Genomic DNA, 19,562 nt, shown 5'->3' with positions numbered 1-19,562 from the left:
AAAATACATTTATTTCTAGGGGTAGGGCAGAAGCACTGGGATTTCTTAAAAGCTCATCCAGGCATTTTAATGCAAAACCACGATCCAGGATGACTGTTAGTCATAGTTAAAAGCAGCAACATCCTAACTCAAAAATAGCCCTCAGCAGCACAGCTGGCCCTCTGATACACCCCGCACACCACCAAAGACCTTGGAAAAACCCTCCAAAGGCCTCCCTCAAATCCTGGGACTCCACTGACTTGCTGCTGTCAAGATCCCCAATCTAATTACACACTTTAACCAAAGTCTCCCATTTCTCCTCCAACTATATTATTCCTTCCCGCCTGCCATTCAATCTCATTAATGTGAGGGCAGCCAGAAAGAGTTGAGCTAAATTACTGGAAGTCAACCAAAATGGCAGGATAACTCCTGTGATTTGAATGTTCCCTCTCAAGCCAAAAAAACTAAAATGCAAAAATTTCAGTATTTTCAGCAATTGTAACAATTTCACTTATTTTCAGTGATTTTTTAAAAAGTATTCCATACTTTTTTTTTTCCATAGAATATTTGTCTTGGTAGCAGCCTAATGTGAAATGGGCGAGAGCAACAATCAGGAAAAGTTCATGTAAGGTACAAAATACTGTATTATTAAACAGTGGCCTTTCCACACATTTCCCTTTGGCTCTTTTTAATTCTACCAGAAATTCTTCTACCAGGAAGGAATTTACTTTAAAGTGTATCTTCCCCAAACAAGGCACAAACTCACAAGATTAGTAAATTCCTCTGACTAAAGAACCCAATTCAAGACCCTTTCCATAATAAAGTTCTCTTGCCTGGAATTTCAATGCTATCTTTAGTTTTTAGGATACCACAAAATTCCACTATTTGACAGTACCTAGAGAAGTGAGTCAAAAGAAATGTACCTACCTGATCCCTTCTAAGAATTCTTGGGGGCAAGCTTCCCACAGTCTTACAATATAGATTGTAAAAATAGGTTGGTAGCAAAATAAAAGTTCAGTTGATTTAACTTATACATAACACAGCCAACAATCTACTGAATTCCTGTTTCTGGGGAGGCTCATTCTCTAAAGACACGGATAATGTAAAAAAAGACCAAATTGCAACAGAGGCAGAGTGAATTTAGTGAACAAGGGTGACAAGGCATGAGGGCACATGGGGGCTGTACACAAAAGTGCCACACTGTGGGTAGACACTAGGGGTGGGAATTTGGTTTCTTGAGAACCAGTACTGGAGAACTGGAATTTAATTGGAACAGGCATCAGGAAACCTATCTCTAGTCCCAGTTTTATAGCCATTTAGCTGTGTGACAAACACCCTCTTGATTTCAGTTTCCTCATCTCTAAAATGGATTAGAATGACATAATCTTTTTCTATCTTTCCTGCTCTAACATTCTGTTCGGTTCTATAGCTGCAACCTTTCCCCATACATGTGAATTTAAAGACAGTAGTGACCCGCATATCTAAAGCTGTAAGAAATAGCCCTGGCTGGTGTGGTTTAGTGGATTGAGTGCCTGCGTACGAACCAAATGGTCGCCAGTTCAATTCCCAGGCAGGGCCCACGCCTGGGTTGCAGGCCAGGTACCCAGTTGGGGCTGCGTAAGAGGCAATGATACACTGATATTTCTCTCCCTCCTTTCCTCTCTCTAAAATCTTAATAAAGCTGTAAGGAATATGGATAAACACTTTCTGTCCTTCAACACCCTCAAATAAAACAGAGTATTTTCAGTTAGGGAATGTTTACTTAACAAGGTGAACCCTAAAAGGGTTAAGTGATCTATCAGCATAACTAGCTAAACCAGAATTTTTCCCTAGCTGCAAGTGCTAATGCACCATCTCAGGTAGTTGTTACAGAAAAGAATGCTTGGGAGTAAATCCACACATTATGACCCATTTTTCTATTTTTAGCTAGTGAAGTTGCATATTTTGAACTGCCTAAGCTTTTTGAACAAAGAGGCTGAAACATCAGTTCCTAGTTATTTCTATAGCTTTGTTACTGTTTTGCTAGTCTGTCAGAAATGAAAAGTATCTCCATTTCTTCCTTGAAATGTTACTTCTAGGGGGCCTATTGTTGTCATGTCTTTTCCTAAACTTCAATTTTCTATTTAATATTCCTCAGAATAAACAAAACAGCTCATTTTAAACAAGAAGTTTATTTAAACAACAAGACGCTTGACTTGAAGGGAAAACTACCTAGGATTCATTTCTTTTAGAGTAATTTATCCCTACTTAAAGACAGGTTGCCCTACATGTAACAGCTACGTACAAAAAAGTTATAAAATTGTCCTTGGTTTTACAATGATAAATGAAAAACATTAAAATTCTCCAATCAAACAAGGTATGCAAGAGTTTTTATGTTGTTCTTTTTTTTGTTAAACAGCGAGAGCAAAATAACTTACTGGAATATAAAGATAAGAGCTGAATGAGCATGCCACTAATGGAGAAAGGGGGTATCTTCACAGAACCAGTTATTTTTCCCCATCCCATCTCCATGTGATGTCAATCAAAACATACCATTGGCCATTTAGTTAAAAAAAAAAAAATGCAAATGCTTGTGCACATACACCAGTTACTTTATGTACAATAAAGGAATGGGGAAAGGGAAAATGAAAGAATAGAGAAAACTATACTGTAGTAGTCAGGATGTGGTGGAACCAAATTGCAGTTTTCTAATTGAGAATGTCTTCTTGGTCTGGAGGAACAGAGTTCTGAAGTAAAGTAGCAGGTTCCCTTTTTAGTAGACACCTCCTGTCTGCTGCTGGAACACATCAATTGTATCTTCATCCTCCATTTCCAACTAGCGTAAAGGAAAAAAACAAATTGAAAGCCATTGATTATTCAGCTCTTAAAAGCTGTAACGATCACCCTGGCCAGGTAGCTCAGTTGTTAAGAGCGCTGTCCCGATGCACCAAGGTTGCAGGCTTGATCCCCAAACAGTATATACAAGAAGCAACCATGAGTAAGTGAGCAAATCAATGTTTTTCTTTCTCTAAAATCAGTAATTTTTTTTGAATTTATAACTATCAGACTTAAATATCCTGAAAAACTGCTCAAGTTTTACCAAATTCCAATGTTTATTAATTTAGACATCCCAGAGCCTAATTAAGGATTGGCCTTAGGTTTAAGTAATTTTTCACATGGTCTTCTCTTTTATGAAGATTATAAAAAGTAGTTTTTAAGTTAAAAACTGAGTATGTCTGCCCTGACCAGTGTGGCTCAGTTGGCTGGGCACTGTCCTGCCAAATGAAAGGTCCCAGGACAGTGTGTACGAGAGGCAGCAGATCGAAGTTTCTCTCTCACTTCAATATTTCTCTCCCTCTTTCTCCCCGCCCCTCCCCCTCTCTAAAAATAAACAAAATCTTTAAAAAACTGAATATGTCTATGAGTCAAGTCACCTCCTGCAATTACCGAAAATTAAGAGTTATGTGTATAAAGGATCTCACTATGTGGTTTAGATGAATAAAAAACTGGAAATTACCTAAATATCAATAGAAACCCAAAGAAATATGGTACATTTATACATGAAATACCATATAGCTGTTATTAAAGAATACGCAAAGGGACTTCCAGTTAAGTTGGTGGCATCGATAAACATGGCTCACCTCCTCGCACCTCATCAAAGTTACAATGAAAATAGAACCTTCAGAAATCAAGTTGAATGGAAGTCTGACAACTGAAGACTTAAAGAAACCACATCCCTCCAGACTGGTAGGAGGGGTGCAGACGTGGAACAGGCTGGTCCCACATCCACATGTGGTGGATAAAAATTCGGGAGGGATATCTTGGGAGTCAGGAGTCCCAGCCCCACACCAGGCCCCCCAGACCAAGGTTCCAGTGACAGAAAGGTAAGTCCCATCACTCCTAGCTGCAGAAACCGGGGGGGGGGGGGAATTGAGTCAGTGGAAGAAACTGCTAGAGTCCCAAGCAGTTCCCCTTGAAGAACCCATACATGGACTTACTCAGGCTCACTCATTCCCCCGAGCTCCAGCACTGAGGTAGCACCTTGAGCGGCACCAGTGGCACACGGGGAGGAACTGAAGTGTCTTGCCTCAAGGTGGGAGCTGGAGGACAGTTTTCTCCCAGATAGAAAGGTGGGCAGAGACCACTGTCCCTTTTCTGAGCCCTCCCCACCACAGAGCCACAGAACCACAGAACCAGCAGGCAGGTATCATATCTGAGACTCCATCAATCTGGCTAATACTGTTTGCCCCACCTTGGAGTCCCACCCGATTTACAACCTGTTACCCTGTTACCCGTGACTTTTCCATATGAATGGCTGGTCCTGGTAAACGCTTCACAACTTCCTAAATCCTGTCAAACAAGCAACTGCCAGCCTCAGTGAGCCCCAACCAGCTCCCCAGCAACCCTTGCTAAGTGGCCCCAGGCCCTGCATCGGCAGCAGCCAGCCTAGACTCACAGCTGGGCTTCGCCTGGGAGTCTCCAAGCCCAGCCCAAGCAGCAGCCATCTCCTACGGCTTTAAAGCTCAGGCAGGGTGGCCCTGGGCAGAACACAGGAGGGGGCTGACCTTGGCCTGCACCACCCAGGATGCCCCAGGGCCTGTGCACTCACTGGACAGCTACAGACCAAGTCGGAGCACCACCGCCCTGCCCCTGCACCGCTGATCCTCTGTGGAGAGTGGAGGGTAGAGGTTGGTGGTCAGTGGTCACATCCAGTCCTTGCAGTTGACTGACCTGGGTAAATCCCTCCCACTGACCTGCCAACAGTAACCAAGGCTCAACTACAAGAGGAGGGTGCAATCAGCGCACATGAAGGGCTTACCTCAAGTACCCACTTTGGGTGATAGAGGAGGCTGTGCCACTGGTCCCTGGACCTACAGCCAAAATTGCTCTACCCAACAGAGCTGTCATTTAGAATCAAAGGGCAGATAAAGAGCTTCCCAGACAAGAAAAAACTAAAGGAGTTCACCATCATAATTGTTCACCATTATTATATGAAATGTTAATGGGACTTTTTTAAGAAAAAGATCAAAACTATGAACAATAAAATGGCAATAATCTAAAATACTAAGCAAACAACAACAGAGACAGATTTACAGATATAGAGAGCAGTTTGGTGGTTGCCCGATGGAAGGGGGTTGTGGGAGAATGGGTGAAGAGGTGAGGGGATTAAGGAGTACAAATAAGTAGTTACAGAACAGCCATGGGATGTAAATAAAGTACAGTACAGGAAATGGAGCAGCAAAGAACTTATTTGCATGACCCATGGACAGGAACAATAGTGTGGGGATTGCCTGAGGGAGGCGGGGGTGCTGGATAGAAGGGGGCAAAGGGAGAAAAAAAACCAGGACAACTCTAACAGTATAATCAATACAATTAAAAATAAAATTGAAAAGGAGTAAGCACAATTACACAACAGAAGTAGAAATATCCCTAGGATTCTAGTATTAGGCTAAAGACAAAATTTAAAAACTAGGCAACATTTGTATTTTTAAGTGTTATGTGTCTGTAATGAGAATATATCCTTGCCTGTGCACAAATCAGTGGTTACCTCTATGCAGGAAGGCAATGGATAAAACATTGGGGAAAACAAACAAACCAACAACAACAACAAAACCCAAACCAACCAATCACTAATTCAAATTGTAAAATGCAATTCACAAATTAAGTTTGCAAGGTTCACTACCCACACATTATACATAAAACAACTATGTTGACAGTAAAAAGGTTTTGGTACATACAGCAACACTGGAAAGTATATGAGCTTTGTAATGGTTTTGGTTTTTTTTTTAAAGACTTTACTTATTTTTAGAGAGGGAAAGGGAGGAGAAAAACATCAACGTGTGGTTGCACCTCACGAGCCCCCTTACCGGGGACCTGGCTTGCAACCCAGACGTATGCCCTGCACTGGGAACTGAACCAGCAACTCTGGTTCGCAGGGTCACTCTCAGTCCATTGAGCCATACCAGCCAGGGCTGTAATGGTTTGTGTGCTGACAATTACCCTTGAAAATTCCTTCCTAGCCCTGGCTGGAGTGGCTCAGTGGAATGAGCTCTGGCCAGAGAACCAAAAGGTTTCCAGTTTGATTCCCGGTCAGGGTACATGCCTAGGTTACAGGCCAGGACCACAGTTGGGGGTGTGCGAGAGGCAACCAAGCGATGTTTCTCTCCCTCTTTCTCCCTCCTTTCCCCTCTAACATAAATAAAATCTCTATTACCAAAAAAAAAAAAAAAAAAAAAAAAAGAAATCCTTTCTAAAAGCTGGTAATTTTTAGGATAAGCTGGGGCACCTAAAAATATGAAAGAGAACTATTTCTAATAAACTTGAAATATACTCAAAGTAGAGCTAAAGTATTAAAATATTACTAAATGAGTCTTAATTCCCTCTTTTGTAAAATGGAATAGCATTCAGTCGAGAAATAAGTCAAAGGAAGTATTTAACAGAATGATGGGCATATAATAATTATACTGGTATTAAAATTGGCTGATAAGATTTTCTAATTCATTACAATTCCTCAATTTAATATTGGGAGAACAATTCTAACAGATCAATTTCATTCTAAAGTGAATTCTAAATACCAAAATGAGTTCAATTCTAAACTCATTTGAAGATTTTGTAATTAAGTTCTGAACAAATCCTCCTCACAGTTTAGTATTTGCAGAATTATTTTGTGGTGATTGGGGAGGGCTTTATAAGACAGAAAATATATTCTAGCCCTGGCCAGGTAGATCAGTTGTTGAGAGTTTCATTCCGATCCACAAAGGTTGAGGGTTTGATCCCTCATTAGGGTACACAAAGAAATTAACCAGTGAATGCATAAATAAGTGAAACAAGAAAAATGGATGTTTCTTCCTCTCTCTCAAATCAATAAAAAAACAACTTAAAATAAAAGAGCCCTAGGGGGTAGGCAGAGACAAATGTATTTGAAAAAATAAATAAATTTTTTAAAAAAAGAATAAAAAGAAAGAGCCCTGGCTGGTATGGCTCGGTGGATTGAGTGCCGGCCGTGAATCACAAGTTTGATTCCCAGTCAGGGCACATGCCTGAGTTGCGGGCCACGTTCCCAGTTCGGGGCACGTAAGAGGCAACCAATCCATGTTTCTCTCTCACAAAGATGTTTCTCTCCCTCTCTCCCTCCCTTCTGCTTCCACTTACTCTAAAACTAAATAAAATCTTAAAAAAAAAAAAAAAGAAACAAAATCACTCTAAAACTAAATAAAATATTAAAAAAAAAAAAAAAGGAAACAAAAAATATATTCAAATTGTCACTGTTTAGCACAATGGATTCTTTTTATTCTTTTAAAACAATCAAAAGAGGTCTTTAGCCTAATTACTGAAATAAAATACTGGAATGTTAAATTTTATAGTGAAACTTTAAATCCCTTCGAAGGATAAAAGAGCCTTTTCTCTTTCATCAAGAGAATTCAGCTCCTCCTTGTGGCTAGGGACTATAATTGCTCCTTAGAGACTCACCAACAGAAATTTCTTCAAAATATTCTCTCAAGTATAACTCAGACATTTCAAATTTTTGAAGATTATCAACAAAACCACAATCTTAATGTGCTTACTCATACCATATTTATCAAAGTTTAGTTTTTATGGGGCGATAAAAAATCCTAAAAATATACGGGCTCTAATTCAAATTTCCTATTTAAATTTCTGCTTAAAAGACATTTGTCCCCAAAAAGGAAGTCCTAAATGGAACATGAAAAGGTAAAAAGAAGCAGAGTTCTGCGATAGAAGACTGCCCGGCAGATCTCTTACAAAGTGACAAAACAACTGAAGTGACAGGTAGAGATGAAGGGATCAGACAGCATTACCTTTTATAGTGAGGGTCTAGAAAGCAACCTATTGCTAAGGACCCTTTCTCTCAAACTAAGCTATCAAAAGCTTTGCAGTGACAGCCATTAGCTCCCTTTACCTCACAAGGACGGGTAAAAAAATTCAGTATGGGAATTAAAATGGTCAAAATCAAAAGCTAACTGGTTCACAGAACCCACGTATGATTAAGAGCTACAGCAACAAAAACAAGGAAAACAGCCCTGATCAGGCAGCTTAGTTGGTTCGAGCAATATCCTGATACTCCAAGGTTTTAGAGGTTTGACCCATCGTCAGGGCACATACAAGAACCAACCAATGACTGCGTAAATAGGTGGAACAACAAATCGGTGTTTCCCTTTCCCTTCTACCCTCTTAAAAAAAATCAATAAGTTTAAAAAAAATTAAAAGAAACGGACAATAGGGGAAAAAATGGATTAAAGTAACTAAATGACCTACTAGCTTTACTAACCGATAACCAGGTCTTTTAAAACAACTATCATTTCCTCAATCTATTTCTATGTATTTGTCTTTGTTCCCCTTTGATATTTTACATAGGCCTGAATTGTGGTAAAGAATTATATTCCAACATCTAAAAATTCAGATAAATAAAGCTGTTGAGAAAATTACCAAAAAAACTGATTTTTCTAGTTAGCACAAAGAGATTTTTACCTGTGCAGGTGTGTCTGTTTCATTGATTGGCTGCCCGTCAAATCGGAATCTGATCTGCCTCATTGACAAACCCTGGACGAGAGAGTTTAAAAGCAGTAAGAATGCAAACAGTAACAAATAAAACTGTAGGCATATTTAGCCCTGAATGTATTAAGAGAAAGGACTAAATAAATCATCATCAATATGCTAACAACATTTCTATGTGGGTAAAAAGATCTGGGGTGACTTTCGCTTTGTCTTTGATTTGGAAAAATGGTTTTTAAATAAAGGTCTTCTTAAAAAAAGCTCTCCTGTTTTGAGACGACAGCTATTCCAAGCTTGAATAGGTCATACAATGAGCCAAACAGTATATTTAAGATACTAAAAGGAAATTTAAAGAGATGCATACAGCAATACTCTTCAATGTATGTTAAAGAGATCTCCAACAGAAACATAAAAGTCACCTATGAAGATGTAATGATTAAAATAAAATTTTGCCTAAAAGCCATCTCACCTTCGTTTTTATCCTAACAGTTCCTACCACTACACAGAAGTAACCTATGCCCCAACCCATCACGATGCTAAGCACACCAAGGGGTATTTAATAAGTTATCCATAGGCAGTTGGGACACTTCCACAAGAACACAAGGCAGTAACCGTCCTAAAAGCATTCATAAGACCACAATCCACTCATGAAATTCCTGGAATTTCCTTTTTAATGTCAATACTTACCTAAAGCTTCACGTATTACTTGTCAACCTATTACTAGAAAATAAACTTCAGGATCTCTCTGGCCAGGTAGCTCAGTTGGTTAGAGCATCATCTGGATACCCGAAGGTTATGGGTTTGATCCCCGGTCAGGGCACATACAAGAAGCAACCAATAAATGCACAAATAAGTGGAACAAATCGATGTTTCTCTCTCCTTTTCTCTAAAATCAATCAATCAATCAATCAATCAAGATGATGATCATCTTCAAAAAAGAAAACAAGCTTCACAAAGAATAGGAACCCAGACTGTCTTGGTCACCCTGTACTCCTTGCACATAGTAGGTGCTCATTAAAATTCTGATGGAATAAAATGGATAAAATGCAGTATCCACCTAACCCTGCCTTTTCATTTAAAAATTAATCTAAAGTTATTAAGTTGGGAAAGATTATTATAAAAAGGAGAATTTTTAACCCTGACCAGTGTGGCTCCATTGCTTGGCCGTCATCCAGCAAAAAGGTCGCTGGTTGGATAGCTGGTCTGGGCACACGCCTAGGTTGCAGGTTCAGTCCCGTCAGGGTACTTATGGGAAGCAACTGATGCATGTTTCTCTCCCTTTTTCCCTCCCTTCTCCTCTAAAATTAAATATTTAAAAAGGAGGAAGAATTTTTATTTTTTGATTTTATTTTTATTTATATTTTTAGACAGAGGGGAAGGAAAAGGAAAGAGAGGGAGAGAAACAGCAGTGTGTGGTTGCTTCTCATGCACCCCGTCCTGGGGACCTGACCTGCAACCTAGGCATGTGCTCTGACTGGGAACTGAATTGGTGACCCTTTGGTTTGCAAGCCAGCACTCAATCCACTGAGCCACTCCAGCCAGGGCCGAATTTTTAAATTATACCACTAGAATATAGCTTCAAGGTATTTTTATACACACTGAGGAGATAAATGAGCCTAAACATGCCCCTTCTGCAAAGGGGATTCCAGTGTTTTACTAATCAAGCATCACCTTCCTAACAGAGGGGTAGGGAAAATGGGAATGGAACAAAGCAGTGAAGCTGCTGGTAACTATAGCCAAATGAGGACAAGGTAGAAAAATAAAGGGTCTTTGGAGGTGCACCGTACAGGTATTACCTTTAAAGACAGCTTTCTAGAAAGCATCTTACAAAGTCACTCCTGTATCATGCTCAAATTATAAATTATAATTATTCAAATTCTGTGCTTCAATAAATATTTGAGAAAACCGAGGTCCTAGGACTAAAAACATTCAAAGTGCTGAACCAATACCTGTATAACACCTGTATTCCCTTAACGAATTGTTGAATCTGTCTTTAAAACTACCTATTATCATTAAGATCATACTACTTTCCTTAAAACTCTAGCCTTTAACACATACCACTTTCAGACTAGCCCTGTCTTGAGAAACACAAGTGATCTCCCACTAGATAGGTGACATCCACACCTTAATTCCTCATGACTTTCAATTTTGCCAGGTATTATGTATTTACAAACACTCCACTGAAGACTCCTTGCTTCAAGAAAATACTGAGCACCTTCTATACACTGGGTTCTTCCTTCACTACATCCAAGAGTAAGGTCACAAGGTCAGTGGTGTGGCCATTCAAAATTAAGTGATGGGAGGATGGGGGCGGCAGGGCCAGAACGTAAGAACATTGTATTTATGTATTGCATAAACTGTGTAAATTCAAAGAATTTACATTAAACTAGTACTGGGACTCCTCCTCTGAATAAATCTCATCCCTATGCTTTAGAGTTGTGCTGAAAGTTGAGTGAGCTTCTCTCTCTGGATTCATTTTCTCATTTCACAAAAATGAATTAGACTGAACCAATAAATCTGTGTTCTCTGAAACCACCTGACACTCCATGGAATAATCTGTTAGGGTAAATCCACACCAGAATGGAAAAGTATGCTCTTAATCAGTTAGCTGAAGGTTATGTGGCCGACATAAAGTAGGCAAACTCTAATTCTACACGTGAATGAAAAACTTACAAACCAATCTCTGGAGATGTCTGAATGTTCTGCATCATTTTACAGGCCATTTTACTGAATGGGTTCGATATGCCAGGTACTGGTCTAGGCTCTCGAGAAACAGTGAACGAAAAGGCCCCATGCCCATGGAGCTTACATGTTTTTGTACAGAAGACACACAGACAATTAAGAAAATAAAACAAATGAGGATGAGAGGATTGAGTAATGGGAGCAGCAGCTCTTTGAACTAATCAAAGACATCTCCAAGGTAATAACTTGGCAAGAGTGGAATGAAATGGTTGACAGCCCCGCTTTGCTATCCAACAGAAATATGAGAGCCACATATGCATATTTTATAGTTGCCATGTTAAAAATTTTAAAATTGGTAAAATTTTAGTAAAATATTGTAATTCAGCCTATTCAATACCTATTTCTACCCTGACTAGTATGGCTCGGCAGACTGAGTGCTGGCCTGTGAACTAAAAGGTCACCGGTTAGGTTCCCAGTCAGGGCACATGCCTGAGTTGTGGTCCACGTCCCCAGCTGGGGGTGTAGAAAAGGCAACTGATGGATGTTTCCCTCCCTCTCTCTAAAAATAAAAAAATTTTCAATATGTAATCAACATTTAAAAAATTGAGATATTTTACTTATCATGCTGAGTTTTCAAAATCTGTGGTATGTCACACTTTATAGCACATCTCAATTCGAACTAGTCACATTTTAAGGGGTAAATATTCACATGTGGTTTTTTGCTACTATCCTAGACAGCAAAGGTCTAGATAGAGAAGAGAATGTGCTGATGGCTTATATGAGTTAGGAAGCACCATCCAAGATGACCCCAAGGTTTTGAGTGCGGAACCAGATGTTGAATGGTGCTGTTTACTGAGTAGAGGACACCAGAGAACAAGATTTCTGTAAGTAAAATCAAGAGTCCTCTGTTGCACGTTCAATTTGAGATCAAGACTTTGGCCTTACAAACTAAAGAAATATTCTAGCCCTGGCTGATGTGGCTCAGTGGATTGAGCGTCAACCTCCAAACCAAAAGGTCGTGGGTTCAATTCCCAGTCAGAGCACATGCCTGAGTTGCAGGCCAATGTTTCTCTCCCTCTTTGTGAAAGTAAATAAAACCTTAAAAAAAAAAATTCTACTGTTTCGATAGCTTGTACCCACACCTAACACGCAGGGAATCAGCCCAACTGGGATATACTTCAACTCCCTCTTCCTTAGAATGTGAGGAACCATTTGAAACTGAAAACAGGGATCTTGTTTCACTCAAAACTCCAAGGTTTTTCCCAATTTAAGAGGGAAATAGAAATATCTATCTAAACCCTTCTTGAACCATATCTTCAAATTGTATCTGCCTTCCCAGGAAAGCAGTGGAATTAATTTTTTATGAATTACCAGTGCTCCTTTTTCCTGCAGTGCAAATTAAGAGTGGTCCCAACAAGTTTAGTCAAATATAAGCCCAATAACTGAAAAAAATCAAGTAAAACTATTTTTGCACTGGGTAATACACCAAATTTATTTTAACACAGCAGGAAAACTAAAAAAATTCTTGACTTTCCCACCAACATGATCTTTTAGGACAATCTCCCATAGGGACAATCTGAAATAGAGGATGTGCTATGTGTTTTTGTTTTCCTTGCACATAGTATAATGCCCCAGCACATGGTAAGCATGTAGTAATTATCAGATAAATAAAAAGATCCTTTGGGGCCTCTGTGAGAAATACAGGAAGTCTTTATTTTCATAAGGGTTGAAAAATACGACCATTTAAAGGCTAATATTTAGTAAATTAGAGAAAACTTAAGATATGCAGAGAATTTTGTTGAAAACCACCAAATCTAAAGATAAGTTTCTATTTTGTAAAAGTTTTGGCTACTTAGAAGTTCTACAAAATGCTTAGCTCTAAAAATTCTCCTATAACCTGAAGGGGAGCTAGTGTTCAAATATGAAAAATGCCAGTGCAAAAAAATCTAGCACAATTAAAAAGTACATATTCACTAATTGTTAGGGATATTTTACCAAAATTCTTCAAACAAGGGTGTATCTTATCTTTCTTTGTAAGGATATATAAAAAAGTTACATATGACGATAAAGAATTAGAAGCACAGTGTTCTCTTATTATGCTATAAATAAATCAGACATAAAATAAAGCTGCAAATTCAAAAAGGAATTTATATCTTCAGTTTCTTTCAAATGCCCTTATATCTCATGGAGGAAGCTCAAGTTTCACTTCAAACTCAATTTCCCAGCTTCTATAGGTTTAAGCCTTATTCTATTTTGAGACTATTTGGGGGGGAAATTAGCAATTTAGATAGGTTGTTTTAGTCTAAAAAAAATAAGTTTTTCAACTTTCATATATTATATATTCAACGTTGAGCAGAAAAAATACATCTGCCAGGTTATTACTGTATTAACTGATCTAGGTACCAGAGTTTTTGTTATACTTGCAAAAGTCATTTTTAGTTATACTATTACAGACTCATCACAAAGGGGAGCTTCTTTGTCTTAAAGCGTGCATTTACCTCCCAGCATCTGTTCATTTCTACTTCCTCTTCTTGATGCCTAGTTACTACAGTCTGAGTAAAATGTAAATGTTTCTAATATAAAAATGTTTATGCTTGGCTCAGGTTAAATTTCTTGACCTCTACTATTAGGGTAAAAAAGAAGTATTAAAATTTTACATGGTTCAGGGAAATGGCAATGTCCTTAAACACACTTAATATTTCCAAACCGATTAAAATATTTAAAATGGTTTTGACTTAAGTCAAATTTTAAGTGACGGGGAAAAAAGATGGGGGGAGAGGGATATAAGGCAACTCAATGGCAATGGGAAAAAATATAGTACAGATTATCTACTAAATTTAAAGAGAGCTAGCAAGCCGGACAAGAAAATTTACCTTGTTCATTCTTATTTTCTTATACTCCCTTGGAAACAAACCACAAGTTGTGAGTATAATATGATGCATTTGTGGCACAAGACTGGAATCATAGGTTAACCAAACCATCCTAGGGTTTTTCACAAAGAATCAACATACCAAATGTATGATAAAGGACGTTAAGTGCATGTTCAGTCTGCCAAAAATCAGTCTACTGTATTATGCTAGTCTAGTTTCTATTCTCATGAAAATAAGGTTTTTTTTATTTAAACAAGTTTTATTCAGTGAAAGTCCATGTCAGTTCCTCACCTGTCGTTCACAATAGGCTTTCATTAGTTTACTAAGTGGTGTATGCCTCTTAATCTTAAACTGCACCACAGAACCATCCTGCCCCGCCACCTTCAAATTAATATGATCGTTGTTCTCAGTCTTGACTCCTTCCTGTTGAAAGAAAAATAAGAGTATAATTTGGAAAATGTGAAAAACAAACACCTTTTAAAGCAGCTGCAGCCCAAGTTGCTTCAGAAATCAACAGGTTTCTCATTCTGTATGATAAAAGAGCATATAGCTGTTTTCAGCCGCTGAAATCAATCTGAAAAAATGAGAAATCCTCGAGCAACAATATTAGATAACTGTCACAGAAACAGAAAAGAAACCTCATGCAGTGCGATCAGTGGCAACAACTGATTTTAAATGATGGGTCCCACTCAATTTACTGCAATGCTCTCTTGAATTGTCCAAAATGGCCTATTTTATGTCATTTTCAAAGAAAATATTTTCCTTAAAAAGATTAAAAACGAGTTTTCTTTCTCTTTTCAAAGTACTTTAAGTACAGAATGCGGGGAGGGGAGCTCTGGAGCTTGCAATTCAAAATCATTACAATTCTCTAGTTAAAGTCACCAAACCCGCTTGGTTTTATAACTTAAATCTCAAGCTACATTTAAAAAAAAAAAAAAAAAAGAAAGCCAAACACCCTAATTGAGGAATACCCTGATATTCTCCGAAGCAGCGGGAAAAACTCAGAACCCTATTAACGTTCACTTCTATTAGCAGCTTCATTTTGTTTATTTTTAGTTAAGAGCTCCTACTCTCCCCTCCCCTTTGTTGACATGAGTCAAATGCACAGTGTATTCCAAGTCCTCCTTGCAGATTTCGACCCAATCTGAAGTTCACCAAAATCAAGGGTGGAGGAACTCTGTAGCCCTTCAATCACTTCAGGAAAGAAAGGGAGGGTACCGCAAAACAAACCGAAAGAAAAGCCCCGCGTGCCAGGCACAAGCGTGTGCCCCAGTCCTCACGGGAAAAGCCTCCTGGTGCAGCAAGACCGCGCTGAAAAGTTAAGCCCTTTCTAGTCTCTAAGATGTAGTAAGTCTCCGCTCGTACATCTGCCTCCAACTTCTCGAAACCACATGGTCTCCACAGATTGGGGGTTATTTAACCCCCAAGGAAAAGCCCCCGCCCTTCCCCCCTCCCCGTCTTGGGACTCTGAGGTCTTTAAAGTAGGAAATACTCCCCGGGAATCCCCGGCCCCTCACAACGGCCCGACGGGCATCCGGCTCCCAACCCATCGGCAGCCCATTGATTCGTCCCGAACCCTCACCCGGCCACTGCGGCCCGGGGCAGGGGGTCCGAAGATGCCCGCAGCTCTCATCCCTGTGGGGGGTCAAGTTCCGGAGGGAGGGAACTCCCCACCACCGAGGAGGCGGCAAAACGCGCCGCAGCTCCGCGCGGGATCCGCGGAGGGTGGGGACACTGCGCGCCTTAACGCCCCTCCTCACGCGCGCCCGCCGGGCCGGGCCCGAGAAGCCCCGCTCGCAGCCGGTTGGCCTGCGAGCGTCCGCGATCCGCCCGCCCTACTCGCGCCCGGCGCGCACTCCGAGGCGGCCGGGGGCGGGGGAGGGCCGCGGGGCCTCCTCCGGCGCGGGAGGAAGAGGGGAGGGAGAAAAATGGCGCGGAACGCCAGGGCCTGAGCCGCGGCCGGCCCATGGGGGGCCCGGGAAGGCGCGGGGAGCCCGCGGCGGCTTGGGCCAGCCCCCGGCCCGCGCCGTGACCACGCCGCGCGGCGAGGCGAAGGGGCCGGCGGCGAGCTCACCTTGGGCTTTTCGTCGGCCATGGCGAGCGCCGGAGTCTCCTCAGCTACCGCTTCACAAAAGAGGTACCAGGTCCGCACCGAAGGAGCACACAAGCAGCACCAGGAGCGGCAGAAGAAGGAGGCGGCAGCGGTGGAGGAGGGAGAGGGCGCGCGCACGTTGTGCGCTCCCTCCCCCCACCCTACGTGCGCGAGCACGAGCCGCCGGGCCTTCCCATTGGCTGCCGCCTCGCGGGAGCGCGCAACGCTTACATAACCACCCCCGCCGCCCCGCCCCGCGCTGCCCCGGCCTGGGCCCGGCGCCCGCCAGGCCGGCGGGAAGAGCAGCGGACACGCGCACCCTGCCCGCCGCGGGGGCGCGCCTGCTCTGGGCGGGGCTGTATTGTCCTTCTGTGGTGGAGCTTAATCAAAATGGCTTCCAGCTGGTCCTCGTAGAGGACGAGGAGGCTTGAAGCCTGGACGTGAGACATACACCGAGGAAGGTAGACTGACTGCACGAGGAAGGGGGAGCCTAAGTCATAGCCCCAGCCTGAGGTTCTAGGAAAAAAAAATCCCTCTTGTTCATTGAGCCAAATGCAGTTTCCCCCAGTTTAGAGGAACATCACACTTCCTCTCAGCCAGCTTCTCATCTTCGGAATCTTGAACCTTCAGCCTCAACCAGCTTCCCACTACTCTCTTGCCTCAGTTCAGTGACTACTAACCCCTCCTGGTAATCCTATACTTTGGCCAGCTGAGAAAAAATGTGCATCGTACAAAATCCTGACTCATGGCCGGGCCCCCGGCCTCCACGAGGAAACAGAATCCATCCTAGAGAACTACCCGCTCTCAAGCTTCCAATCCAGTCCGTCAGGTCCCTCCCCCTTTAAGGACAAATCCTGAACTCTACGCACTGGGTTCCCCCCACTCCTCCGAGGAAGTCTTATTATTTTCTTTGTCCCAGTATGTCCTTCCACTCCGTCAGCATAGAAAAAGAGTCGATTCTATTTCCATCGTAAGTCACCACCATATCTCCCTCCATTCTTGGCCACACATCTTGAAAAAAAAGGCCATGCCAGCTGTCTCCACTCCCTCACCTCCCACTCGCTGCTCAATCCACCGCAATCTGGCGCGGTCCTCGTGGCGCCCCGACAGCGGCTCTCCGCAAGGTCGCCGCGGACGGGGCGCGTACAGCGGGCGCGCCGCGTCGCGGCTCCTGAACGCCCTCCCTGAGCCTTCGGACTGTGACTCTGGTCTGGCGTGGGTCCCTGAGCATTGTTTTCCTCCCTCACCTCTTCCCTTAAATGTTCCCTGGGTTTTGTTCTAGACCCTTTCTCTTATCGTTCTATTCTCTCTCCTGGGACGACTTCACGCATTTCCGTGACCATCTATTTGTTGATGATTTTCAAGTCTGTATGTCTAGTCCAGATGTTTCTCCGTGCTAGCTTCCAACCTATAAATCCAACTGACTTTTGAGCACCTCCACCTGGGTGTCCGAAAGCCACCTCTTCAGATTCAGCAAATCTCAACTAAAATCGCTCACTCGGCCTTCTCCAGCCTGCCCCTCCCCATTGTCCCGATTGGGGATGGCACACCACTACCCATCGCTCCAAGCCCAAGCCGGGAACGGGGCGTCCTTGGCTCCGGTCTCTCCTTCACGCATTCCCCATACAATCCACCTCCAGGTCTTGTCCATTCTGCCCTCTAATACCTACCGAATATTCCTCCTTTTCTTCAGCCTCTGTCCAGTCTCTGTGTTAAGCAGCAGAAAACCTTAGACGTAAGACAAGCCAAGGAAGGAAGACTGATCTGGAAGGCAGGGGAAGCCTGAATTCAAGTCAGCTCTCCCCAGGGCTGCTGCAATTGCCTCCTAGCTGATCTTTTTGTTTTAAGGCAAGTCCCACTTGTACCTAAATATTCTTAAAATATTTATTTATTGATTTTACAGACAGAGAGAAACATCGACCTGTTGCTCCAACCATCAAGGCACTATTGGTTCCCTCTTGCATGAACCCAGACCAGGGAACTGAACCCCAAACCTTGGGGTATTGGGGCAATGCTCTCCACAACTGAGCTACCCTCCCAGGGCTGTACCTGAAGTGAATCCGAATCGACTAGGGTGCTGATTTAAATGCACATTCTTCGTGGGCTCGCCCCTCCTCGTCCTCTTGTCGCCATCTTTCCGTGCTGCCATAATGGTGCTCATGAATGTCCTGGCTGATGCTCTCAAGAGAGTCAACGAAGCTGAAAAGAGAGGCAAACGCCAGGTTTTTATTAGGCAGTGCTCCAAAGTCATCGTCTGGTTTCCAACTGTGATGATGAAGCATGGTTACTTTGGCAAATTTGAAATTATTGATGGCCACAGAACTGGGAGAATTGCTGTGAACCTCACAGACAAGTTGATAAGTGTGGAGTAATTGGCCCCAGATTTGATGTGCAACTCAAAAATCTAGAAAAAAATGGCAGAATAACCTGCTTCCGTCCTGTCAGCAGGGATCACGGACCATGAAGAGGCAAAACAAAAACACACAGGAAGGAAAATCCTGAAATTCTTTTTCTCAGGATATAATACATATGTTCAAATAAAATGCCTCCACGGCCCTGGGTGGTATGGCTCAGTGGATTGAGTGCCAGTCTGCAAACCAAAGGGTGGCTGGTCTGGTTCCGACTCAAGGCACGTGCCTGGGTTGCAGGGTGGGTCTCTTGTGGGGAGCGCATGAGAGGCAGCCACACATTGCTGTTTCTCTCCCCCTTTGTTCTATCCCTTCCCCTCTGTCTAAAAATAAATAAATAAAATCTTTTAAAAAATAAAATGCCTCAATCGACAATAAATAATAAATACATAAATTTTAAAAAATGCATGTTCTTGGGCACTGGGATCCCTCCTTTTAAAATGACATTTAAACAATTTTTTATTTATTGATGTTAGAGAGAGAAATATCAATTTGTTTGTCCTACTTATTTAAGTGTTCATTGGTTGATCCTTGTATGTACCCTGACAGGGGACTGAACCTACAACCTTGGTGTCTCAGGACGACACTCTAGCCAACTGAGCTACCTGTACAGAGATAGGGTTCCCTCCTTTTTAACAAGCTTCCCTGATGGTTTTTGTTTTTTGGTTTTTTTGGCATGTCATCCTTGTTCAGGGGCTAGGCTAATCTTCTCTGTATCATTCTAATTTTAGTATATGTGCTGTCAAAGAGAGCATGTCCCTTCTGATTATTAAGCACACTAAAGTCTGAGACACAAGCCATTCTAAAATCAAAACGAAGTAAGTTTCTGCCACTCCATGGTTCAATGGCGATCCCCTGCTTCATATAAATCCTAAAATTTTATAAGACCTACAAAACCCTTTAAGAGCTAATCCAGGTTACCCATTCTAACTCTTTCTTATAATTTCCTTCTGGAAGCCTCTGCTCCTTCAGTCATATTCAGTTTCTCGGGTTCTTGAATGTACCTCCTCTCCCTCAACTCTTAACGTTTTGTCCATTGTA

At 42.0% G+C, this 19,562-nt stretch overlaps 1 protein-coding gene and 1 non-coding gene across 2 annotated transcripts; both read right to left on the bottom strand.

Annotated features, from left to right (window-relative positions):
• Positions 1 to 2,117: 2,117 nt before the first annotated feature.
• Positions 2,118 to 16,278, bottom strand: SUMO2 (small ubiquitin like modifier 2). Its single transcript, XM_054592939.1, has 4 exons — positions 16,096 to 16,278; positions 14,313 to 14,444; positions 8,446 to 8,517; positions 2,118 to 2,794 (listed from the first exon to the last, which is right to left on the bottom strand). Exons 1-4 carry the CDS (start codon positions 16,114 to 16,116, stop codon positions 2,732 to 2,734), a joined length of 288 nt encoding a protein of 95 aa, XP_054448914.1. The 5' UTR covers positions 16,117 to 16,278; the 3' UTR covers positions 2,118 to 2,731.
• Positions 16,279 to 19,169: 2,891 nt separating this feature from the next.
• Positions 19,170 to 19,276, bottom strand: LOC129086727 (U6 spliceosomal RNA). Its single transcript, XR_008530847.1, has one exon. It is a non-coding gene; the product is annotated as a U6 spliceosomal RNA (small nuclear RNA).
• Positions 19,277 to 19,562: the final 286 nt, after the last annotated feature.

Source organism: Pteronotus mesoamericanus, unplaced genomic scaffold (assembly GCF_021234165.1).
Source record: "Pteronotus mesoamericanus isolate MK-2021 breed Mesoamerican mustached bat unplaced genomic scaffold, CSHL_Meso_final scaffold_408, whole genome shotgun sequence".
Taxonomy (NCBI): Eukaryota; Metazoa; Chordata; class Mammalia; order Chiroptera; family Mormoopidae; genus Pteronotus; species Pteronotus mesoamericanus.
Note: the sequence above shows the minus strand (reverse complement) of the source record. Positions and strands in the feature narration are given on the sequence as shown.

What these genes read in the sequence shown, in the direction of transcription:
- SUMO2 (XM_054592939.1), bottom strand. Translation starts at nt 16,116, where the DNA reads ATGGCCGACGAAAAGCCCAAG. An exon ending in AAGCCTATTGTGAACGACAG is followed by an intron (nt 8,518 to 14,312) that starts GTGAGGAACTGA and finishes TCTCTCGTCCAG; the next exon opens with GGTTTGTCAATGAGGCAGAT. An exon ending in AAACAGACACACCTGCACAG is followed by an intron (nt 2,795 to 8,445) that starts GTAAAAATCTCT and finishes CCTTTACGCTAG; the next exon opens with TTGGAAATGGAGGATGAAGA.